This window comes from Dipteris shenzhenensis, chromosome 6 (genome assembly GCF_047967505.1).
Source record: "Dipteris shenzhenensis isolate YYH24624 ecotype China chromosome 6, Dip_SZ_1.0, whole genome shotgun sequence".
Lineage (NCBI taxonomy): Eukaryota > Viridiplantae > Streptophyta > Polypodiopsida > Gleicheniales > Dipteridaceae > Dipteris > Dipteris shenzhenensis.
The window spans coordinates 3,991,179-4,017,458 of NC_141601.1; the positions used below are offsets into that span (position 1 = coordinate 3,991,179).

Consider the following 26,280-nt stretch of genomic DNA (forward strand, 5'->3'; position numbering starts at 1 on the left):
AGATATTTGCAGTATTTTTATTGTGTTTGGAGTCCTTCCGTGTTCCCACATGCAAAGACTTATGTGAACCCTTGAATCAATGCTATGTTTCATCATCTATGTTGTTTAGCAAGGTTATACATCAATGGGGTCTAATGCGGGACATGTGCTCTTCTAGAACCCAGTCTAGGTAGTTTGTACATTTACTTGACATTCGGATCTAGTCTGAGATGTCTACTCTTCTAGAAGTCAAAGGAAGTGTTTGGCATGATGCATTGTGGCTTTATGTGAGGCATTTGACAGTTTAGCAGAGGTTCATAACTTCATTGCCCTTTAGTTTCCTGAAGGAGCATGCCACTGAGGACTCACAGGATGAGGTAGATGAGGCTGAGGAGCTTGATCCAGGCAATGAAACCACAGAAACCGGCCTTCACGAAACTAAAGGGCAGCGAACCTCTGCTAAATTGTCAAATGCCTCACATAAAGCCACAATGCATCATGCCAAACACTTCCTTTACTTATTTCACTTAGAAATAAACTGAAAAACAACTGTGTGGAGGCTAGAATGCCCCATCTCAATGAAAACATGATGTATGCAAATCTTGGGATGCAGCCTGGTATGTAGACAGGGATACTTGGAATGATGGGCAGCACTTGGAATATGCCATAGATGCATGGAGTGGGACCCACAATGGTTAATCCCACCATGGGTACACATGGTATGGCTCAAAATGTGGGATCAATGATGACTCCGCATTTATACAGCCCCCCGTTTATGATAATCTTACTCCTAAAGACAAGCCGAAAGATTATAAGGACGGAGGGGCAGCAGTGAAGTTTGAAACTTGCAATCAAATGCAGGACAGAGTGAAGGCTTTGACATTTGTGCAACAATTTGATGCCGCCTATTCAGGTGGACATTTCACGGAGTTTTCCAAAGTTCGAAAGGCAGCCACCTTCTTTAAGGAAAACTCAGCCGCATGGTTAACCACCACTTTCGAGGTGGATATTATGACCGCTTGGTACAAGCTAGATGTGGGGAATTGCAGAAATTTGAAAAGAGTACAATAAGAAGTTTTGGGAAGCCTTGCTGCCAGTGAACTCCTACAAGCATGTACCGCTGTCCGAGCAATTTGAAAGGTATTGCTGCGGGCTGCCAAAGGAGATTCGAGACTACTGCACAAAGACAAAGGTCTTCCACATGTCTCAGTTAATTGAGAATGGCACTACAGCTTATGCACTCATGCACGGGAAGGTTTCTGGGTTCAAAGGCAACCACCGGAAACACCAAAGTTAAACAGCAGCAAGCGGGAATCCCCCAAGAAATTCAGAAAGTTCTCGCAGCCTATGAAGGCAACGTTTGTTGCAGGGCAAAGACTAGTACCATCTCATACCTGTATCTCAGATGAAGAAAAACAAAGCCTTTATGATGCCAACAAGTGCTACCTTTACAAGGAGAAGGGGCACAGGTTTTTCGAGTGCCCACACAAGAAGAGGAAGTTCCCTCCTACTGAGCAGGGTGAGCATAAGGAAGAGGAGGAATGATCCGAAGAATAAGGAGGAGGGGCACAGGTCTTTCGAGTGCCCACACAAGAAGAGAGGGTTCCCTCCTACTGAGCAGGGTGAGCATAAGGAAGAGAAGAGGAATGATCAAAAGAATAAGAAGCCCAAAACCAATGCTGGTCTTTTGCCAGACTTGATCGGGGATGTTCAGAATGTGGATGCTACAGAGTTATGTCGGGGGCTTGGGGTAAGATAAGAGACCAAACAGCTTTGATGTTTTTCGATCTGGAATCCAAAGCCAAATTTATTTCTCCAGAGCTGGCTGGAAAGTTGGGAATAAAGGCTGAAGAGATGGGTCCTTTGTGTGATGCGGACATGGCTTGCCTAGGGCTCAGCCAATCAGTTACCCCAATGATAGGCAAGCTGAGAATGCACATTCAGAGCTACGTGGACACAGAAGTGTTCTACATTATGCCGCTGAATGGTTGTGATGTGTTACTGGAAATACCCTGGCACTTCTGAGTCGGGACTGTTTTGGATACGAAGAATAAAACTATCACAATCACTCACCGTGGCAAAACACATTTTCTTGATGCTAAATTGAAGGGAGAATCTAAGCTGGAAAAGCAACGGACAGATTTTCTTTTTAGTTTAAGGAGTGTTTTTCTCACTCTTTTCCATAGGAGTTGCCCCCTGAAAGGGCAAAAGACCATACGATAGACATAATCCCTGGTAGCAGCCCACCTAACAGACCTCCTTATAGGGTCAGTGCAACCCAGCAAGACGAAATCATGAATCAGGTCAAGGACCTGTTGGAGAAGGGGCTGATTCATCCCAGCTCTTGATCGATGATATTTTGGATAGGTTACAGGGTTCTGGAATGTTCAGCCGCATTGATCTGAGGAGTGGTTACCACCAGACCAGAATTCAGCCTGAGGATGTGCACAAAACAGCATTCCGAACCACATTTGGTTTGTATGAGTTTCTTGTCATGCCATTTGGGTTGACGAATGCACCTGCCAGAATGATGGACAGAATTTTTAGAGAACATCGAGCCTTTGCTGGCACTTTCTTTGATGACATCATCGTGTTCTCTCAAGATGAGGCTGAACATAAGAAGCACCTGCCAATTGTTTTTTAGGAGCTTCGGAAGCATCAGCTGCTCGTCAATGCCAAGAAAAGTGAATTTTTAATGCATGAGATCCATTTTCTCGGACAAATTGTTTCCAAAAATGGAGCTAGGATGCACCCCGCCAAAGTAGAGGCTATCAGGAATTGGCCACACCTTAAGAACATCCATGAAGTATGTAGCTTTCTGGGCTTGTGCTCGTACTACAGGAGATTTATCCGATACTTTGTAGAGATTGCATCACCACTCCATGCCTTACAAAAGAAAGGGGACACTTTCAGATGGGGTACCACCGAGATTGCAGCTTTTTAGAAGTTGAAAGAGAAACTCTGCTCCGATCCTATTCTCGTACTACCCGACCTTCGCAAGCCTTTCGCTGTCCAAGCTGATGCATGTGGGAATAGCATAGGCAGGGTATTTACGCAAGACAGTAGAGTGGCGGCATACAAGAGTAGAGCGCTCAAGGACGCTGAAATGAATTTTGGCATCTACGAGAAAAAGAGGTTGGCTGTTATACATGATCTTTCGACTTGGAAGCATTCTCTTTTAGGTGCTGATTTTTATGTTCAGACCGATCACCAATCCTTACGGTACTTTCTCACCCAAAGAAAGCTCTCCAAACAGCACATGAGGTGGCAACTTTCTTTCTATGTTTTATTTTCAGATTGTGCATGTGCCTGGAAAGAAGAATGTTGTTTTGTAGCAGATGTAGTGTCCATTAAGCCGCAAGTTTCAGCTGTTACCATTGCATATCATGATGAGCTTGATGCCATGAAGGATCAATATGCCAATGATGCTGATTTTGCATGGATTTATGATCAGTTTGTCGAGGGGCAGAGACATGAGCACTATACTCTCAAGGAGGGTGCCTATGGGGAGGTCCCAACCTCCTCATAGACATCTCTAGCAAAATGTGAAAGCCTGGGGGGAATAGCGCACTTTAATGAAGAGGTCCACTAGAGAGATACGTCAGAACCGGGACCCGGATCCAAAGAAATCTAGCATGCGTCACGCTTCTCGACAGAGATCATCCCCATGAGAGACGACATGTATACTACCACCTCTCATCTTGACCCACGAACTCCTCATGTCTCTAGAGTCTCATCAGGGTATGCCGACTCCCATGTGTATCTGCAGACCAAGGGCAAAGGACATGCCAGGCTCTGATGTCTCTCTATGTAGAAAACTATATCTCGTCCTATGTAAGATGCCAAGAAATTATTTGGATCTGATCGTAAGATACCATTACAGTTTCAAATAGTGCACATCAAGGTCTTGGTACTCTAAGTCTCGTATAGCCCAACCCGTCCGTTGGATGTCCGTGGGGGCCTATCAAGAGATGCCCATCTCAAACCACTACCCACTTCCTCTCCTTGCGCGCGATGTCCCACTACTGTAGGAGGGTATACCTCTCCTCTACCTATATGGATGTGAGGTCCGCGTCCATGTGAATCCAGGGGTGGTCACGTAGCATTGTACCCTTGCGTAATGCTGGTATGGGTGTATCTCAAACGCATGACAAGAGGCTGATAGCGAGTGGGATCGCGACCGATGTGCCAAGCGCCCCCCCAATGCCATGCTCTTAGACCCCATGGTGGAGGTCACAAAACTGGTAGCATCATAGAGGGCATCATACTTGAGTTGAGAAAATCCTAGATGCGTGTTTGCGAGGGGCTTCGACAAAACCTTAGGAAGTTCGGAATAAAGGAGGGAGAGGGAGAGATGGTTCTTTCTCTAGTGGTGCACCACTAACGCCTTTAAGGCCTCCAGCATCTACATCTATGAACCATGTCTCCAAACAGTTAATCATTGGCAAGAAGACCACTAAAGGGGACTTGGACTCATATGCACCCTCTACCCAAGGTGTGGAGCCTCTTTGAAATAACTCACTATAAAAGGATGTAGTCACTTCCAAGACTTCATAAAAGTCTGGGTGCATTTGACTTTGCTCCTCCAACTCCTCGCATATCTCGAGCAAACATGAGCTCATGCTTAGCCCTATTGCCAAAACATGATCTATAAGCACACCTTAACCATACCACACCTAACATATGTATCACGTAATCGTCATCTGAGTGCATTTATTTGTTCCTATGGTGGCATACATAAAGCTTCGAGATGAATAAGAGGAGTTTCCCACTACCCCCGACATACTACCTCTCCCTACGCTAGAGAATTATGACCTCTAAGGAGTAAAGATAGTCCTAAAGAAGCTGCATGTAGGTCCATCGGACCACAGGTCCAGATGAGAGGTGATGAGAGGCTATGAGGCTGAATTAGTACGACACTATAGATGCCGCCGATGTCAAACAAGCATGAGGGGGATGGAACCCCCTAGGAGCAGGATACATAGGAAGGAGGGGTAAGGAGGAGCTGAGAGGGGGAGTTTGTAGGAAGGAGTATGTAGGGACGTTTAGCCAAAAGGGGCTAAGAGGAAGTTTTAGATGGAGAAGGCTGCAAGGTAAGCCTGATAAGGTTGATTGGAGAGAAGAACTGAGAGGAGATTTTGGTTGAAGGGGAAGGGAGAGAGGAACAAGGGTGACTCCTGTGGGGAAGAGGATGGCTAAAAGCTATCTGAGAGGGAGGGAGCCTGGGTTTTCCACCCCCAAAGCATATCTTTGGTACTCCATCTGTGAGGGCCATTCGAAAACAAGATTGCCAAAACAATCACCATTCAAAAAAAGAATGTTCATGTGTTTCCCAGGCAACCCTAAGGTGACTGTAAACCTCAGCATAGGGTGTTTAGTTTCCATATCTCCATCTACTGTGAACCCATGGTAGAAGAAAGACCAAGTGTAAGCCCAAGTAAACTCGACTTGCTAACAGCAAGAGCTAAAAGGTCTCTCCCAAGCTAAGCTCGAGAAGGGAGACTCCTCTAGTGACCTTGTATAAGGTCCGCCTTTAGTGCCATGCTTGCCGCGACCCAATCTTGCATCTCACCAATCACGGAAATGAGACCAACAATGCATCCCAAGCAAAGCTCAGATCCTAAAACTACGTGCTCACCAATTGTTTGTCCTCAAGGGAGAGTGATATTCGAATGGCAGTGGGAGTCCAGGATGCTGCCAAACGAATGTCGCACTTCATATTCATTCAATTGAAGTTGAAAAATAAGTTTCTGCAATGTTTTTGTAGAGACCTAATTGCTAATGTCATTGACCATGAAATCAGTCAACTCATTTAGAGCATGTGCCTCTAGGAACTGACCAATTGCCTTACTGAAGACAAGCATCATAGACCAAGTGCCTCACTGAAGACAAGCATCACAGAATAGAAACTCTTTTTGCACCAAGAATGGCTCTTCATTCACAGTAATCATCTGGCGGAAGAAAAGTTTTGATGGCAGGAAAAGCAGTTCAGCATTTAGAACCATTTGAGCACTTTTCTTTTCCTATTTGAAGTTTTGAGTTACAACTACTCACTACATCATCACAAGCTTCAAAAAATGGTTTGCAGATGGTGCCATAGACAAGAGACTGGTGTGAGAATAGCATGAACAACACCCAACTTTCCTTTTCTTTTTGAGGCACATAAGAGATCATAAAAACACTTGGACTCTATACTTACTTGCACAAGTTTCAAATTTTTTATTACCGTCGCAGTGATGATGGCATCAGCATCATTTACATTCTTCAAAAGTTTTTGAAAAGAGCCTTGCATCTGCACATCAGTCCACCGAACAATCATCAACACAGGATCCTGAGAACAATGTGCACTCAAAGGCACTGTATTTGCAGAAGAGAAATGCAGCTTTTGACTCGTAAAAGAATATAAAAGGGCCATCAACTCCATCATCCATAGCCAAAACTACCTAGTATGACATCCCAACCAATAATGTAGATCATCCTACAAGCATGAGTTCACAAATACAGCCCTATCACATGCACACAAGGAGATAGATTTACAAGAGGTTTTCCATTAAGTTAAGTCAGGACTTCAAAGTTGAAGCAGCCACTCATAAACATGTCTATTTCCTATTTTGTGATGCCATACACAAATTATGCTGACTCTCTACTTCTCTGAACAAAGAAGAGGCGAGTAAGCTACTAGAAAGGAAAGCATCGCAGGTAAAACCTTCATGGATGGCATTTCATGTGCTGTATTCAAAAACACCAGCTTCTCAGAGCAGTTAACATAGAATATATAGGACACAATTATAAAGACACCATTTCCCTTGATAAAACCCAAAGCATGCGTACTCCTACTTTTCTCTTTATTTTCTTTTGTGCTTTGCAATCAAATGGTAGTGTGCATAAGAGCACACACATGACTATATTTCTACTAATTTTTGTAATGACAATTTCAGTTCATTGACTCCTATTCATTCTATTCTAATGGTAGTGTTCTTTGTTAGCTTGAAGTAGTTGTTCATGGCCTTCTTGGCAATATATGTTTGATGGTCTGATCTACACGTAGGTCTGCTTTTAGTCAACATTTTGGTCCATTTCAGTTGTTGTTTCCTTTAGCAGAGATTGTGTTCTCTTCAATTGCTTTCACACTAACCTCATTATTAAGTCTTCGCTATGAAAGTAAATTCCTTCATAAATGATGCCAGTCTGTTACAGATAGTCAAAAGGTTGCCTGATTAGTTGCACTGTCCAGTGTCTTGCAGCCTTCATAAACCCTTTGCTCCACTCGGATCATTCGGCAATCTGAAACAAATTCACTAAATACTATACCAGAACATAAAATAACAAGGTATCTATTCTATTTCTCTTCTGCAATTGCTCTACAACTATCAACACATAGATACAAGTACAATATACAACTGTAAATTCGAAACAATTTTGGCAGATGTGCCAGATTCCATCAGTGTCAACTTGAATTACAGTTTTCTATAAACACCAAAATGTCTCAATCTGGTCCCACTGCAATAAGAGCATAGTCCCTCATGATCCTTCGCTCGGCCATTATGAAGTTTCATTACAGCGTCCTTCACTCCCCCTTAGTGAAGAGGGTACAGGAAGTGGGGCGTGGCAAATGTGAGAGGTCAGGGATTAGCTGATCAGGGGTGTCATATAGTGTGCGTGTGTAATTATACCAGAGCTAAGTATCAGTGAGTGGTGAGGGGGACCGTCCCTCAAGAAATGTTCGCCAAATGTCCTTAGAGTTGTTACTAAACAAAATGTTTAGTAGTTCCTCCTCATTCTGGCAAACGAAATCTAGTTTCTTTCTACCTACTAGTCGTCGGCAATACTCGTGTAGCGTCTCTGGTTTGCTCGAAAGACTGATTTTGGTTTTGAATCTGAGCTGATGGCGTAAAGCCTTACACTCATCATCGTACCAACTATTTCAAGGTACGGTCCCAGGTGGTGGGGGGTAGGTGGAGCGAATGGTGTGAGGGAAAGCGTGGAGGGCAGCTTCGTGTAGTGAGCGGGTGATCAAGGCAGCACGGTCCTCTAAAAAGGGTATGAAGTCAATATAAGCGAGAAGTATGTACAGACGTCTTGAGTAAATAGGAGAGTGATCGCGGTCGAAGTGTATATCATGATAGGTAGAGTATGAACCCAGAAGGGTGGAGGGTGTTGTGCGATGGGGAGTGGAAATGATAAAGATAGGTAGGTATCATCAGCCCCTGGAGGAAGAGGTGCTACAGTAAAATCAGTAATGCGAGATGTGAAGGCAAGGGATCCCATGATGTAATCAACAACGCTAGAACCTCCCCCATGTGGAAAGCATGTGAAACCATCTGAGACGAGCCATCTATCAAGACCATTATAAATAATGAGATCATGCATCCTGCCACGGTCCAATAGGGCCTGCCCATAAGATGTGACCGGACCTCATCTGTCAGCCGAAACCCATAGTATACATGCACCCTCAAGGTCAATATCTGGCAATAGAATGGAATCATCCCTGAAGTCAAGGAGTGGTACCTAATGGGCCCCTGTCCTCGCGTTGAAGTCCCCAACTAGGAGGACTTCACCGCGGCTCGAGAAGTCAACAACGGACTAATAAAGGGTTGCAAATGGAGATGTCTCAACCTCATCTCGAATATCTCTAGCAAAGTGGGATGTCTCGGAAGGGAAGTGGCATACTGCGACAAACAGATCCCGGTTGTCCATGTGTTGCCGGATCCGGATCCAAAGAAACCTGGAATGTGTATGCCTCTGCTCTACTGAAATGATCAATAGAAGGGTGGAACTGTAAAGAACTGCTACTCCCACTAATCGTCATACCCCCCCTATTTCTCTAGTCTCATCTCTGTAAGCAAACTCCCATGTGTACCCGCTGACAACTTGTACTGGGCGCTCTGGACTCTGATTTGTCTCTGTGTAAAAGACTATGTCTCGACCTGTGTAGGATTCCGAGAAGTTCCCTGGTTCTAACCATAAGGTACCATTACAATTCCAAATGGTGCAAGATAGGGTCTCAGAGATCTGAGTCTCATAGACCCCGCCTCCCTACATGGGAGGGGGATGGATGCCCGACGGGAACCTGTAAGAAGTCGTCCATCTCGTACTACTTCCAACTTTTCCTCCTTGCGGGCCTGATCCTGCTACTGCAACAGGAAGCGCCTCTCCTCAACCTGTAGTGGGGTGAGGTCCTCATCCATGGAGATCGCTAGCTGGTCTCGTAGGGCTGACCTACGCCGTAAAGCCGAAAGTCATGCCTGAGCGTGATGGAACCGTATGATCGGGGGCTGCTCTCTGTTGGGGTCTCTCCCCACCCGCCATGCCCTCTCGATCCTGTGCTCGGCTACCCCCAGAGTAGTAGCCACGAAGGCCATCGCATCTGTCATTGGTGTAGCCTCAATGCGCAGGATCCCACGTACTCTGATGTTGAGTCTTACTAGCACTCTGCTGCTGCTCCATGAGGGTAGCTGAAACGGTTACCCTTGCAGGTTCCCGTTTGGCCACGTCGACCCATCCAGACGTCTCCTCCATTGCAGATTGCATGCTCGCAATCTGTGCCTCAACAACTTGAGTGCTCCCTAGGACGGTGCGTATAGCGGTGACCTCATGTCGGAGTTGCGAGATGTCCTGTCTCAGTCCCTGAATGAGATCAGCCTGGTCTCAAATAGCACGAGCCTGCTCCTGTATGACATGCCCCTGCTCTTGGGTAGACACTGATAGAGGCAAAGAAAACCGTGTATATAGCAAGGGGGGGAGCACCCAAAAGAAGGAAGGGGAACTGCTCCAAGTGATACCAAAAAAGGGGGGAGGCTGGCCCTATAAATAGGGCAGCCTGTAGGCCGACTGGGGGCCAGATATGTTCAACTTCAGGAGTAGGTCTAGCCAACCTAGGGCCAACCAGCTGGTCAGTTGTCCCAGGCCATACTAGTCCCTATAAAGGGCATGCCAGGACGCCTAGGGTCTACCCCAAAGCTACCCCTAGCAGCCCACTCAAATGGGCCTACCATCAAAGCAAGAAAAATAGGAGCAGGTGTTACAAGTGTGGCAAAAGAGGCCCATAGCAACTGGCTTGGGATCCTACAGATCACATGACTTCTTTGGAGCATTAGGTGACATTTCTTCAAGGTAATAGGCACATTGGAGCTATCTTCCAAGACATTTCCTGCTGGAGAGTCCATGGTGGCATCTTCATCGGTCGGCTGCCTCAGATCATTGTACACATGAGCTGCAGAGAGGGTGTTAGAATTGAGGGCATCTAAGGTGTAGATCTAGTGAGAGAGGACTTCTATTGAGGGTGTACATGCCCCCTTTCAAGCTAACTGCAAGTCCAAGGGTAAGTCTTAGGATCAAGACTCATAATCAAACTCTGACCACTCCGGAGGTACCAAGGTAGCTGTAGCAAAGATTGCCTCAGAATCTAAGACAATACCAGCTTTTTGACAATAAGAAGTCTTCCCCCACCACGGGTCACAGCCAGAGAGGGCATGTGGGAGGGAGGACGGGTTACTTCTCACCCTATTCAGTTGACAGTTTGGTAGGCACAGGAGACAGTGTGGAGCTATGGACGAGATGTGTTCAGGGTTCATTGTTTCAAGTGGTTCCCAATGGAGGAAGATGTGCTGTGGAACACACCACGTCCATTAACCTATCAGTGAACTTATCACATACAGAAACCCCATACAAAGAACTCAGCCATGCTGCCATCTAGAGTGACCTACAGCTTGCCTGAGGACAAAAGTACTGACTCCTCTTCGAGCAATAGAGAGGACAAATCATTGAGGTCTAATTAAATAGCTGAGAGCAAACACCGCAAGGCTAGAAAGACCATGTTGTAAGCCAGAGGTAGCTTGACGAGCATAAGTACCGCCAACTGGAAAGAGGCAGCTCCCGTGGAAAAAAGCTGGTCATGGATGACCTTAGCCTTCATCAGAAAGGGCTGCATAGTACTACTGTTGAAGAACACAAGACTATAAAGCTGCCCCATTAGAGTAACAGCCGCATCGCTGAGTCCCTCGCATAAAGGTCCTCCAGTTTGGACCATACCTCGTGCGCACTAAGTCAATGTCTTCACTACGGGAGAAACCTCCTCCATGATAGTGCACACAAGGACTGAATGTGCCTTCGAGTCATTGTCTTCTCAAGTAGCAAGCTCATCCTGAAACTCATCCTCCTAAACCTGGGTCCACTTCTTGGGATTGGAAGCTTGCTCGAGTTTCTTCTAAAACCCCTAAACAAGCTCCTATAAGCCTTTATGAATGAACAAATCTTAAGCTGTAGTTTCCAGTAAGTGTAGTTTGCTCCGCCTAACTTGTCCTTGTCATTCGTGCACAGGGGATGTCACGATCTGTGACGTATTCCTTTCTCTTTCTAGACTTATGGATGGTTTAATGAATGGACACTTGTGGAAGGGTATGACCTTTCGACGGGACACTTGCCCTTTCGACGGGACACTTCCTAATGAGGCATAACCCTTCACAAGAGGCATTCTAATGAAGAGACATTCCTATTGTAATGTACCCTCTCATCAAGGGTCACACCCTTCACAAGGGGTACACACCTCTTCATGCACATACCCTTTGGAGTACACACCTTTTCATGTGTGACTCTTCACTCTCTATATAAGAGAGGCCAAATTGTATGGATGACAATCACATCCACCCTACAGACATTCAAGCAATATAGTTATTCCTTTGCTCTCTGCTATCTCAGTCTCTTTACTGTTCCTTAGCACTGTTCTAAATATAGTAAATCTAGGATTTCTTACAGTGGTATCAGAGCAAAATTCGCTCCTGCCTGTAGGAAATGCCCCTCACCTTCTAGCGCTGATCTGATACATTTTCTGCCGCTAGAAGGACATCCGTGCACATAGTGCATGGAAGAGATGGAGAGGATGAGCGCAAAATTTTTAAACGCCTAAAGTCATCCTGGCCTCTCCATCTCCCTCACATCACAAGTTGATGTGAATGGACACGACCAAAATCGTGTCCTTTAAGGTGCTTGGGTTGTCCCAAAACCAAGGGACGCGCCTTTTCCACCATGGGACACACCTTTTGGTGACGAGTCTCGACTCCTCACTCATGGGACATACCCCATCGTGGGCAAAGGGACATACCTATTCATGCAGGGTCGCATCCCTTTTGACAATAGGGACATATCCCCTCATGAACAGGTGCACCTATTCCAAGGGTCACACCCCTTCGAATAGGCACACCTCCTAGGCCCAAGTACCTACAAAAGGGAACCTAGAGGGGTAAAAAGGGATAAAAATTAAACCCATCCCCTAACCCTAGGTTACCCTAACTTCCCTAGGGTTAATTTAACCCCCAAATTAATTTGGGGCAAATAGCCCTTAGGCAGCCCAACGAAAGGGCGTACCTTTCCAGCCAATACGGATACCAAACAACGGCCGTACGAATTTTCTCGCAGCCTGCGCAAGCTTTCGACGCCTATTCCGTACAATTCGTACGGATTTCGAGTAAATCCCTGCGCTGTCCGTACAGCCTGACGCACTCGCCATCAGCCTGCGCCATCGTTCCGTACTTTCCTGCGTAAGCCAGCCCTGCACAAGTCCGGATCTTCCTGCGCACCCCTGCATCAGCCCTGCGCCATACCATCGCAGCCCTGTGCCGTACTGCCGCAGCCCTGCGCCATTACTCGCCACCAGCCTGCGCAATTTCGACCGTACAGTCTGTACGGTACTTCCGTACAGCCTGTACCGTACGGTCAGCACCGCTGTCATTAGCCTGCACTGCCAAGTCCCGGTTCCCGGCGCTGCCAGTCCCTGTTTCCTGACAGCCCCCCCTCGCTATTTGAACCCCAGGCCTTGCCATTGCAGCCCTGACTACCCGATTTCCTGACAGGCTGCTGCCTTTCCTTGTTTCGCCATGTTTTCACCTTGCCAATTCAGCACCAGTTGCCTTTTCTCGCAATGAAGAAAGCCCGTTGACAGCCCGGACCAGACCAGCCTCGAGCACTCCTCACAAAACACTGCAACATGGACCTCCGGACAACGATTTGCAGCCTTCTTCTCCGCAATCATTTGGCAGATTAAAGTATTGCCAGGTGGAGTCTTTCCAATTTGCTTTTTCAGGATTCTTTTAAACAAATTACAGCAAATGAAAGAATCCATATTAAAGCATGGAAACCCCTGGTAATTCACCCGGCCATTCAAGGACACCTCAGGCACCTGCTACTACACAATATCGTGTTCAAATTGCACAGCCAGCCCATTTTGGAGCCTTTGCATCTTGGGTCTTCTGTGTCACGTGCCCTCCGAGTGACTTGGATCACATCCTCTACCTTCTGCGTGAGGCACCTCAATTACATTATTTCCTCAGCACAGTACAGGTTGTGTTCCACGAGACACGAAGATATCCGGAACACGATATTCCTCAGGAGTTTGCTGTTCATTTTTGGAGAGAGTTCTACCCTTCACCTTCGGCATCCCCAGGGTACTCTCCACCTCCTTCAGCTCCCCGATATCCTCCTCTACAGGGTGTACCTTCTCCCAACCAGTATTTACATCCTGAAGGCACTCCCTCTCCTGGATATCCTCCTCTTCCGACAGCAGCTCCTTATCCTTTTTCAAATCCGTGGACTCTGCTACCTACCCCTGTCTTATCACGAGCAGTAACACCTTTCTCAGAATCTCCAGTGTTACCTCCGACAGGACCTCCCTTACCAGATTTCCACGGGTGGTTCCATCCTGCCTCGCCTGCCCCCTCCAATATGAGCAACCTCAGGGAGCAGCCCGAATCCTCTTTCAGGGATGGTTCAAACTAGAGCGCAAGTTCGCGCCTCTCTCACAGGGATTTCCGACATGTCGCACCGCTCGCGTGAAGCCTCTCCCGAGATTAAAGAATCAAGTCCCAAAAAGACCCCTGAAGGCAACACCCAAAGTGAATCTCTATTGCAACTTCAAATATCTCAGCTTCAGGACAGCATCTCCGACCTGGTTCAAAAAGTTCAACAACTCCAAGATTCTCGAAGTCCAGCACATACAGAGGACAACGTGACGCAACCCGACGACGATGCGGATTCTTTCCCTCCCAAGGTAGAAAATACTGAACTGCGTACTCTCTATCGATTACTTCAAGCTTCCAAAACAAAACGACTTGACGTCAAACTTCCGGAAGCCTACACTGGTCAACGTAATCGCCGAACTGTTGACCAATGGCTCGCGAAAATGCGCATGTATTTTGACACTGTTGACCTCACAGAAGGCAAAAAGATCGCCTTGGCAGCCTCCCTCCTGAAGGATACAGCATTTCTATGGTGGCAAAGACGCTTAAAGGACGGAAAAAGTGTGTTAACTTGGGAACGTTTTGAACACGTGCTCCGTAAGCAGTTTGTACCTGCCAATGCGGACTTCCAAGCACGATCAAAACTTCGACAGTTGGAGCAAACGGGTTCCCTGTCTTCTTATATCTCTCAGTTCACCACATTGGTGCTAGAGATTGATGGTTTAACTGAGGATGATCGCCTTCATGCTTTCATCTCAGGCCTACAACCCTCGTTACGCATTGATGTTCTTAAAGCCAATATCACCACCACAGATGGCGCTATTGCTTACGCAGAGCGCATTACAGATTTCCTCAACACAGGGAAGCAGAGTGCTACTCGCACACAGAACTCTCCTACGGCCAAAGGTGCTCGCCCTCAAGATAATACCAGGTTTCGCAAAAACTTTGGTAATCAAGGTCAGCGACAGTCTCAAGATCCCCAGAAGCCTCAGAAATCATTTGCTGGATCCCAACAGAAGCAGTCCCCTAAGGATCGTGTTTCTTCTTCTTCACAAAGTCATTACCGACAGCCCCAACATAAAGGTGCGGCCACTGACAAGAAGAACAACTCCAGCTCAAAAGGACTTTGTACCATCTGTACAGGCGACCATAGATGGTTCGATTGTCCCAAGCGACCAAAGCAAAATTCTAATATGGAATCTAGTACTTCCCCAAAAGAAGATGCTACCTCAGCACAAGACAAGAAAGGCAAAGCTGTTCGAATGGCGAATACCATCCACCTGAGCCTTGCCAGCAACCCCGAACCTTCCCTGGCCACTCAAGTACTTTGTGTTCAAGGATCGAACAACGGTCACCATCCTCATCGACAGTGGCTGTTCTCATAATTTCCTAGCCAGTTCTGTGGTCGATAAACTTCGGTTGACCACCAGTCCTAGCCTCATGGACTATCAGATTGAACTCGCAAATGGAACAACTTTCTTGTGCAACACCAGGATTAAAAACTTGTCTTTTCGCATCCAACATTATACGGACAAGTTGAACTTCGACATTATGCCTCTTTCTCGGTACGATGTCATACTCGGACAACAATGGCTCTACGACTATGATCCATCAATCAGTTTTCGCAGCCATACTATCCAGTTTGTCCACCAGGGAAAACTTATTGAGCTAACTGGTTCTAGGGACTCTCCTTCAACCCCAGTTGCCTCTGCCCTACAAGTAAAGAAGTGGGTTCGTAAACGCCAAGCAAAGACTTCACTTCTGTTGGTTACGGCAGTCGAGGAGACACCAACAAAGGATCCTCATCCTCCTGAATACCTCAACCAACCTTTTTTCCAGCCTTACCTGGATCTTTTTCCACAGGAATTGCCAAAGCAGTTACCACCTCGACGACCAGTGGATCACCCAATCGAACTTATTCCCGGTAGTAATCCACCGTCGAAACCTCCTTATCGGGTTTCTCACACTCAAAATGCAGAAATCCAAAGACAGGTCACCGAGCTACTCGACAAAGGTCACATTCGGCCCAGTCGCAGCCCTTTCGGATCTCCTATATTACTTGTGGAAAAAAAGAACAAGTCTATGCGCCTCTGCATCGACTACCGAGCCCTCAACAAGCTCACTATCAAAAACAAGTATCCATTGCCTCGCATTGATGACCTTTTCGATCAACTTCTACATGCAACACACTTCTCCAAGATTGATCTTCGTTCAGGTTATCATCAAATTCGTATACGAGAAGGCGATGAATACAAGACAGCTTTTCGAACAAAGTATGGACACTATGAATGTTTGGTCATGCCTTTTGGGTTAAACAATGCCCCGGCCACATTCATGACATTAATGAACGACATCTTCCGGCCTTTCCTCGATAAGTTCGTCATCGTTTACCTCGATGACATCCTCGTTTTCAGCAGATCCCTACATGAGCACAAACAACATCTTCACCAAGTTTTTGAAGTTCTCCGTGCCAATTCTCTCTACATCAACATTGAGAAGAGTGAGTTCTTCAGAACCCAACTTGAATATTTGGGACATGTTATTTCCGCTCAAGGTATCTCTGTGGATCCCAAGAAGGTCGAGGTAATCCGAAACTGGCCTACTCCTAAGAATGTTCATGATGTCCGCTCTTTTCTCGGATTGGCAAACTTCTACCATACAAAGGTCTATCAGTTTTCCGAAATTGCAGCTCCTATGTCCGAATTATTGAAAAGCACAGCAATTTTTCAGTGGCTTCCCGAAACAGAGTATAGTTTCCAACAACTCAAGCAAGCACTCACTACTACACCAGTTATGGCTATTGCTGACCCAAATCTTCCATTTGAGGTCATGACCGACGCTTCCGACATCGCTACTGGAGCAGTCTTGATGCAAGAAGGCAGAGTCATTGCTTTTGACAGCCATAAACATTCTAATATCCAAACCCGATATCCGGTTTATGATAAGGAGTTTCTTGCTGTTGTACATGCTTATCGCTCTTGGAAACATTATCTCATGGGTGCCGACTCTGTGGTCAAGACAAACCATCACTCTCTCAAGTATATTATTACTCAGCCAGTCATGAACGCTCGACAAGCACGCTGGGTTGAGTTTCTGGCCAACTTTCACATGACCATTGAGTACATACCAGGACTACGCAATGTAGTTGCAGATGCTCTCAGCAGGTTACCTCTAGCATCAGCCATGGTAATCTCTACATTATCTGTGGATGTTCCGAACTCCTTCAAAGGAAAGTATTTCAATGATAAAGACTTCGGCACCGCAGTACAAGTTCTTTCCAAAGATCAACCTTCGATTTCCGAACAAAAGATTTTCTCATCCTATTCTTATACGGACGACCTTCTGTATTATCAAGATCGCGTCTGTGTACCACATGACAAGGATGTTCGACGTCTTTTATTAAAAGAGCATCATGTAGTTCCTTATGCTGCCCATCCAGGCATCAATAAGACTTATCGGTTACTCAGTGCAACATACTACTGGCCTCAGATGAAAAGAGATGTCATCAACATGGTTACATCTTGTCTATCATGTCAACAAATGAAAGCAAGTCGACGACTTCCAACAGGACTTCTTCAGCCTCTTCCAGTTCCAACTGAAAGGTGGGAAAGTATTTCCATGGATTTCATTACAACACTACCACGATCCTCCAGAGGTAACTCTCAGATTATGGTAATTGTTGATCGCTTGTCCAAATTGGCACACTTTGTTGCTTGCAAAAGCAGTGCACAGGCCCCGGACATAGCCAAACTCTTTATACAACACATCTTCCGACACCATGGATTACCCAAGAATATCATATCCGACAGAGATCCTAAGTTTACCAGTCACTTTTGGATTTCCCTGTTCGAATCTTTGGGTACTACTCTACTGTTCAGTTCAGCTTACCACCCCGAATCAGATGGACAGACTGAAAGAGTCAACCAAGTTCTGGAAGAAATGCTTCGACATTATGTTCAGTCACGCCTCGCAGCCTGGGAAGAGTATCTACCACTCCTTGAGTTTGCCTATAATAACTCTTTCCATAGTGCCATCAGCATGACTCCGTTCCAAGCAGCTTATGGACACACTCCGATTGTACCAACAAATTTTGTACTTCAACATCGAGTGGCCCTAGCTGATCAATTGGTTCAAGAAATGCAAGATATTCTACTGCAAGTCAGGGATCATATGCGAAAAGCGCAAGAGCGGTATCAACGGTCTGCCAACAAACATAGACGTCACCTGGAATTTAACACTGGTGACATGGTGCTATTATTTGTAGCCCCACATCGCTATAAGACGGTTAAGTCTGTGTTTCCTAAGTTGCGACCTAGATACTATGGACCTTTCCGGATCGTCAAGAAAAATTCACCTTTAAGTTATAAATTGGAATTACCACCATCATGGGGTAAAATCCATCCAACATTTCATATTTCTTGGCTAAAGACGTACATTCCAGGCGATGAAGCAGTTCCTCCTGCAGGTGATTATGTCCCAGAAATCGAAGACGATTATGTTCTCCTTATTCCTGAGCGTATTCTGGACCATCGACAGCGAGAGACTCGACATCGACTTATCACGGAATTCCTTGTTCTTTGGCGAGATCTGGACGACTCCGACGCTACTTGGCAGTCTGATGAAGACTTACAGCAGTACCCTGATCTTTTACAGCAGTATTTTCAGCATCTACCATGATATTTTCTACATCAGTTCATTATCTCCACCAGGGTCTTCTTTTGAGTGGGAGGGGATGTCACGATCTGTGACGTATTCCTTTCTCTTTCTAGACTTATGGATGGTTTAATGAATGGACACTTGTGGAAGGGTATGACCTTTCGACGGGACACTTGCCCTTTCGACGGGACACTTCCTAATGAGGCATAACCCTTCACAAGAGGCATTCTAATGAAGAGACATTCCTATTGTAATGTACCCTCTCATCAAGGGTCACACCCTTCACAAGGGGTACACACCTCTTCATGCACATACCCTTTGGAGTACACACCTTTTCATGTGTGACTCTTCACTCTCTATATAAGAGAGGCCAAATTGTATGGATGACAATCACATCCACCCTACAGACATTCAAGCAATACAGTTATTCCTTTGCTCTCTGCTATCTCAGTCTCTTTACTGTTCCTTAGCACTGTTCTAAATATAGTAAATCTAGGATTTCTTACAGGGGAGCCATAGATACATGATCACCCTGGAACTATTTCAACCTCAACATCTCTGCTTCTGATCCTAACAAAAGAAGCCCCTACTAGATCTAATGATCTTGGTCAAAACACATGATATTGTTTCATCCATGCGCGATGCAATAAGGGGGGGTGGGATATGGGCCGAGACAATACCCTGCTACTTTTCCCTTTTGTTGACCGCACCGTGTGTACACTCAAAACCCACACAGTCGACATAGACCACCTAGCCAATCAATGCTCTGGACCAGCTTCTGCTGATTGTGTGGGCTAGAGCTCCTCAAAACTCAGCTTTCTCCCTTGTGAGCGACCTTGAACACAACTATTCTATTTCAATCCCAACGCTTCTTTGAAGTTCCCTTTTCTGTCTCAAACTTTCCAGCTACCGGTTGAAGTAGATATTGAAGTGCAAGTTAGTCCAGCAATTTGTTCTCTTTGGCTGCGTTTTGGTTTCCAGCCACCTGTGGCTGTGATTTTAAATTGCACGATTTAACTAGAAGGGCTATGATAAGCTGAGCTTGGAGTTCAATTAGGTTTCAGCGGTATCAGAGCACAGACTAGTCACTTCCCTTGGTGAATACAGTCCAAAGCCCCTGTTGATTGTGGGAATCTGTTGCGATTGGAAGAGCGCACCATCTTCGAATCAAAGGAAGTGCTTTCAGCTGCCAATGAATTCAAACACGAGCTGCGTAGTCAATCACAATGTGTAGATGGTTCTTGTTCAGCCCAAATCAGCCCCTCCAATCCTTGAATTCAGCCAGGCAATCCAGCTGATTTTCAACTACGATCAGCCTCAAATCTTTCTGATTTGGCTCAGCCCTGTTTGCTGCCCCAAAACAGAGAATTATTCAGATGATTTCCTGCAAGAAGCATTAATTTCAGTTCAAGTTATTGAGCAGTCTTGAGTGTGGATCAATCTGATTAATTCTCTCAACAATCCAGTGTTATTTTGGCTCACCCAAGCTTAGAAACAGTTTGGGCCTCATCTAGTTTGACTCTTGAGCCCCACAGAGCATGGTAGCTCGGCTACTAGATGGCCAAGCCAAAGGGGTCCCATATGACCAGATGGTGATCTTGATGAAGAGTTTGTCACAGCTAGAATCCAGGAGTTCAGACTTTGAAGCAGATACCCCAATTTCAGCATCTATTTGAAGAGCATGTGCCCAAGCAAGCGGGGATTTCATCTACCCCAGTATATTCATAAGACCGGTTTTCAAACAACTTTTGGATTGTAGAGCTTTTGGTCGTGCCTTTTAGTTTGACGAATGCCACTTTCAACAAGATGGACCAGTCTTTAGGCCTCTCAAACATTTCACAGGTACCTTCTTTGATGATATCCTTGTTTTTTCAAGGTCAAAAGAGAAGCATAAGAGACATCTAGCCATCGTGCTCCAAGAACTACGAGATATAAGCGTTACATCAACGGAAAGAAAAGTGAATTCTTCTTGGATAAAATCCATTATCTTGGTCCCATTATTTCCAAAGATGAAGTACAGATGGATCCCGCAAAGATCAAAGCCATCTAGGAATGGCCCGAGCTAACAATGGTGTATAAAGTACACAACTTTTTGGGGCTTTGTTCCTAGAAATTGATCAGATATTTTTCTGATATTGCAACCCCACTTCATGATTTGACTAAGAAATTTGTGGTCTTCAAATGTATTATCAGGGTCACCTCTCCACCTGTGAGCCCCCAAACAGACATAGGGGAAGCAGGGCTGCCACATAGGCAGCATGCAGGCTGCCATGCCCACATGTGCAGCAAGAAAAGGCTGGGCTAGTGTGTGACTGCCATGAGGCAGTCGGGCAAGGCCAGCAAGGACTATATGGGTGCACAACAGCATCTGGAACAGATCTGCAATCAGCACCAGGGGTTTGCGCAGAGAACAGGTGCAGATTGGAGCAGTACAACAGGTCGGGGCAGGAAGGACATCCTCAGAACAGGTCGCAGACTGTACGACTGCAATGTGGCAGCCAGGCACTGGTCATAGGGCATGTTTATATCTGCAGACTGGTCCGGCCAGTCTGGAATGGGTATGGCTGAGTTGGCAGGACAATCAGCCCAGTCCTCTGCAGGGGACAGCTCATATATTCAGTGTTAGAGAATCTGGTGCCCCAGTCAATTGACTGGGTCGCTGAGTTGGCAATGCATCCAGCCCAGGCCCTCCACAACAGTAAGCTATCAGCTCCTCTCTCTAGTAGAACAAGGGCTGGTTCAAGAGGTTCAGAGGCAGCACAATATGTGAACACAGCTTGGATGAGCAGTATGCTTGATATGGATAACCCTGATACGACACAGCTTCGATGAGCAGTATGCTAGATATGGATAAACCTGACTCTATTTAAAAAAGTTTGCTTGGAAGTTAGTGGATATACCTGTTGGTAAGAAGGGAATCGGTATGCAATGGGTGTATAAGCTAAAGAGGATGTCAAATGGTACCACTAATCAATATAGGGCACAATTGAACCACGATTAGTGGTTAGTAGGGGTGTACCGTGTGTGTGCTCTAAACCCTAGTTAATGGTTGAGTTGGAGTTTTATCATGTTGACATTGTTTTGTATTCCACTCTCATTCTCTCCTATTCTGCATCTGATGAATTTCAGCACCAGCTTCTTGCCTCCTTGCAATCTCCTTCCATTTGTTTACAAAGTTGAGACCAAAGAGACTAGTTGTAGCAAGTGGAACCTTGAGGTTGATGCACCAAATGTGACCAAATGGTGAGAGGAACCCCCCTCCGGAGCAAGCTCCAACATTTCTACAGGATGGCACAACTGATTCTCTAAAACAAATATTGCCTTGAGGGTGAGCACAATGAGACAAGCACACATCTCTGCTGAGCATAGGTAAGAGATTGAGCCCCTGCTCTTGCAGCTCCTCCAAGGCAAAAAGGTTCATATAGCAGACAATTTGTGTGGTTGGTAGAAAGAGGAGACATTGGGTGATAGATTTTAATTCAAGGAGTATCAAGCATTTTTCTAAGTTGTCAAGAAATGCAGTGGGATTAAGAAGAGTGGCACTGGCCGGCTCAGCCATCCCAATTGGAGCCACTAAAATCACTATAGCATATGTATACGTGTGTAGCTTGGCCCTCTTGAGGAAGACATTATCCCATCAGACTCTCTCCTCTTTTTGGATCTGCTTATGGACCATTCATATCTAATTCGGGCTGGCTGCCCATGAAAGCTACCACTAAACCCTTTCGTTTAGGGGATATGTGATGTCACTTGCGGCTACGATGCTAGTGGCAATCATAAAGCCCTCCAATATTTTCTTTGAAGATATGAAGCGGCACAGGTAACTTGGTGGCACGTCCTTAGGATCCTCAAATGCCTTTCCATGGGTCCAAGGGTGGAGACCTGGGGGACAGTAGCAAGATGGAGCAGGACTTTTAGCCCTTCTTATAGATCCAAAATGCCTTTATGATTTGATCCAAGATTATTCAAGTAATCCCGGCACTCCATCAGAGAGTCTTGCTCCTAAGGATGATATGACAGAGCTATCATCAATCCTTGGCATATCTGTGTTGCCCAGTACAACCTAGAGATTCAATGTATGGCCACCTATTGACCATCTTGCTCAACATTATCGTCACCTTGCACTTTATTTGAAAGCCAGTCCAAGAGGGCCTCGCAAGACTTCTAAATTTTGTGGACACTTTTGCAATACCTGGCTGCTATGCATTTTTTACAAAATCTTGGATAGAGATATCTATTGGTTGTATAGTCCTCCACATTGCTCCTTGCGACTGTTTTCACAAGTTCTCATATACAATGAGCCAAGGAACCTATGAAGAAGCTTTGCAGGTTTGCACAACGCCTTAGTCAATAGCTAAGTTGCATCTCCTTTTAAATCTTTTAATTAGGAATTTCTTTTTCCCAATAAAGCAAAGTTTTCAAAAGCCCGACAAAGAGTTAAAGTAATACACAATACATGATTACTGTAACCTTCTCAAACCCACTAACATGTTAAAGTCCTAGCCTAATGAGTACATAAGCCCGACAAAGAGTTAAAGTAATACACAATACATGATTACTGTAACCTTCTCAAACCACTGACACGCTAAAGTCCTAGCCTAATGAGTACATAAGACAAACTCATAAAAATCCTCAAAAGGTTCATAGCTAGTGTTAGTTAACAATGGTTGTGAATGGTAGAATTTCAGCATAATTTTTCCCCAAATAAATATGTTAAGTGTTATTCAGGTAAAAGTGCATCTTATTTTCGTACTTCTTTGTTACATATGACTGCACTATTGCACAAAAAAGAACATAGTGTCTTGTTTGATGATGGAAGCACCCATGATTTCATTTCGCAACGTTTAGTTGAAAAGTTAGGGCTTGCAACCATCAAAACAAAATATAAAGTCAAATCAACTTTTCAAGGTTCGAATTATAATTGCTTGCAAATGGTTAAGGATCTTGAGGTGACTTTAGGGCCATTAGTTGAGAGCCGTGATTTCTTAGTCGCTCCTTTGCGTGAGCAAGATCTCATTCTAGGAATGCCCTGGCGCATCGATCATAATGCCAAACCTGATTATCTTGAATGCACCATTACTCTGACTCAAGGCACTGAGACTATGACTCTAGTATGCGACAAGAATCTTCCCTCTTGGCCTATATTGTCACATACCCAAGCTAAAAGAGCTTTGCACAAACGGATGCAAATAGATTATAATTCGTTACACAGTTCACCTGTAGCTTTAGAAGAAGTAATATTGAGGTAACATGTGCCTATATATTTACAATTTTAATTTTCATTAAAAAGATCCAAATGATGGGGAGAATCTAGAGGTAATTTTCAAATGGGTATATATATGAGAGACTATACGATACGACTAAAACATCTTTTTGATGTTACACAGTTCACCTGTAGCTTTAGAAGAAGTAATATTGAGGTAACATGTGCCTATATATTTACAATTTTAATTTTCATTAAAAAGATCCAAATGATGGGGAGAATCTAGAGGTAATTTTCAAATGGGTATATATATGAGAGACTATACGATACGACTAAAACATCTTTTTGATGGACACAAAACCTAAGAGTGCTTTCTTTTGGAGGAATATGTGCGAGGAATATGTGGCAAAATAATACCAAGATTTTTGAATTGGTAAGCTACTGTTGGACGCTTTCATTAGACATGCAATATGTAGTCCAAAACTGTACATCACCACCTATGATTACTTCCTAAAAGACGAAACAAGCAAAAAGGCAATTAATGAAAGTAATACAAATCAAAACATCCGTTACGTATATTTATATGACTGCTTAGCCAATGTTTACATACCTTTGTTGCCTCAACACTTGCAAACTTAAATCGAGCTTGCCTCCGTAAGTCTGGAATACCTTCACTTTCTCTCAAGTCCTACATAATTTTCCGATGGATGCACATAATTAGCCCAAGGATTAAAAATTAACCCACAGAAAGGTTTCAATTTGCTTCAGTTTCAACATTAATACTTTAAATGCAAATTCAAAAAACTTAAGTAAATGCACCCATCGATTTAGCTCATGCTTATGAACGAACCCTCGGCAAGAAAATCCTTTATGAAAACAAACCTGAAATAAAACTTAAATAAAGAAACAAACTGGTGTACAGACAAGGAAATTGAATTTTGAAAAAGGAAAGCACTTAAAACGAAAAGATCATTTTGAGCTAATATCTAACCCATCCACAACGAAAAAGCATATCCGAGCATAGATCCAAATTCATCCAAAAGCAAAAAACAAAAAAAAAAGTGCAACGGTTAACCTCATGATGGACCCCCAACAATACTATAAACCAGCAATCTCAAAAGGACTAGCTAGTATGACACCACAAGCTTCATAAGACATATTAGTGGGTGTGAATTGTTACATAGACATAAGCCTCATGTAGGCCATCTCCTGGTGGTTCTAGTGATGTCCTATAGGCCATGGTATGTGCTTTGTAGGCATAAATAAAGACACTTGTAGTGTTAGTGCCTTTTAGGCCACATAGGACACCTAGTCCTATGTGACACCTAGGACACTTAGTCCTAGGTCTAGGTACTCGTACCTTGTACTTCCCTTTTTCCTATTATCCTAGTTTTGATGTGACGGCTAATCTATCGACTCTTTTGCAACCTGCATTCTCTCTCTTTCATTCGATCCTACAGTGGCATTAGAGCGGGGCTTGACTCGTCTTCTCTTGCACCTGGACTCACATCAACTCTCTTCAGCTTCGCTGCCCTTCATCCGTACAGTCGTACGGTACGATGACTGTACCTATAGCCTGCTCCGTACTTACTTAGCCGTACAGCTCTGTACCTACGCCCCCGCACAGCTCTATACCTGCATTCTGTACGCTGCACCCGCGGTGTATAACGTACCTGATCCGTACACAGTACTTATTACGTACTTGCGACGTACAACCGTACGGTTCCGTACTGCTCCGCTACGTACCTACACCGTACAACCTGCACAGAGGATCTGCATCGCCGTACAGCCATACAACGGGCGCCGTACCCATTTCGTACTACTTTACGTACCTTCGTCGTACATTTCGTATAGCCGTACCTGCACTCCGTACACGCACAGTACCTACTTCCGTACAGGCATACCTATTTTTGTACTGTACTTCTGTACATTCACCGTGCAGCGCTCCATACAATGTACCAGATCCATACAGCGTAACAGATCCGTACATCTTGTACCTGCACCAAGTATTCCGTACAGTTTCACACGTGTGAAACTGTTGTCATAATCCGTACTAGCTAGCATTGGCTGTGAATCCAGACATTGGCAGTTCTTGGGGCTTCCAGTTCTTTTCACATTCTTTGGTTGCAATTTCTTGCAAGAACATTGGGGCTTTGGAGTTTGGTCTGCAATCTCTTGTTTGTTTGCAGTACATTCGGTCAGATTGCAGGACATTGAGTCACTTTTGCAGACTTTAAGTCAGATTTGCATACATTGGGTTACATTTGCAAAAATTTCAGCAAAATTTGGGGCTTTTTTGCATTTGCTCTCTTTTTGGCCTATTTGCCCTCAATAAATTTGGGGCTTTTGCCAGATTTGCTGTTTTTGCAATGAACATTGCCTGCCACAGTCACATTTGGGTCAAATCTGCATTTGCCCTTTGATTTGGGTCGGAAATTTGCAGATATTTGCTGTCATTTTTGCACAGCCAGCTTTTTGCAGTGATAGCTTTGAGGCTTTTGGGTTTTCAGGTCTCTTTCAGGGTATCACATTTGCTCTGGCTGGGAATAATCAAGATCTATTTGGCGTTCTTCCTAAAAATAATAAGTTGGATGGCACCAACTATCCAATGTGGTCTTATCTCATGAAACATATTCTTGTTGCAAAGCATTTGTGGAATATTGTTTCTGGGGCTGATCTGAGGCCAGCCAATGCTACAGTGGTTGCCTCTAC

The 26,280-nt window shown here is 44.9% G+C and overlaps 1 protein-coding gene across 1 annotated transcript in view; it reads right to left on the reverse strand.

The window, feature by feature from the left end:
- The window catches only part of LOC147900658 (Rhodanese/Cell cycle control phosphatase superfamily protein), a 101,531-nt gene that overhangs the window by 43,491 nt on the left and 31,760 nt on the right, over positions 1-26,280 (reverse strand). The window contains exons 5-6 of the mRNA XM_087376007.1: positions 24,179-24,256; positions 6,179-6,271 (exon numbers count right to left, since the gene is read on the reverse strand). Of these exons, the coding sequence (XP_087232133.1) occupies positions 6,179-6,271; positions 24,179-24,256 (171 nt within the window). The remainder of the gene's footprint in view (positions 1-6,178; positions 6,272-24,178; positions 24,257-26,280) is intronic.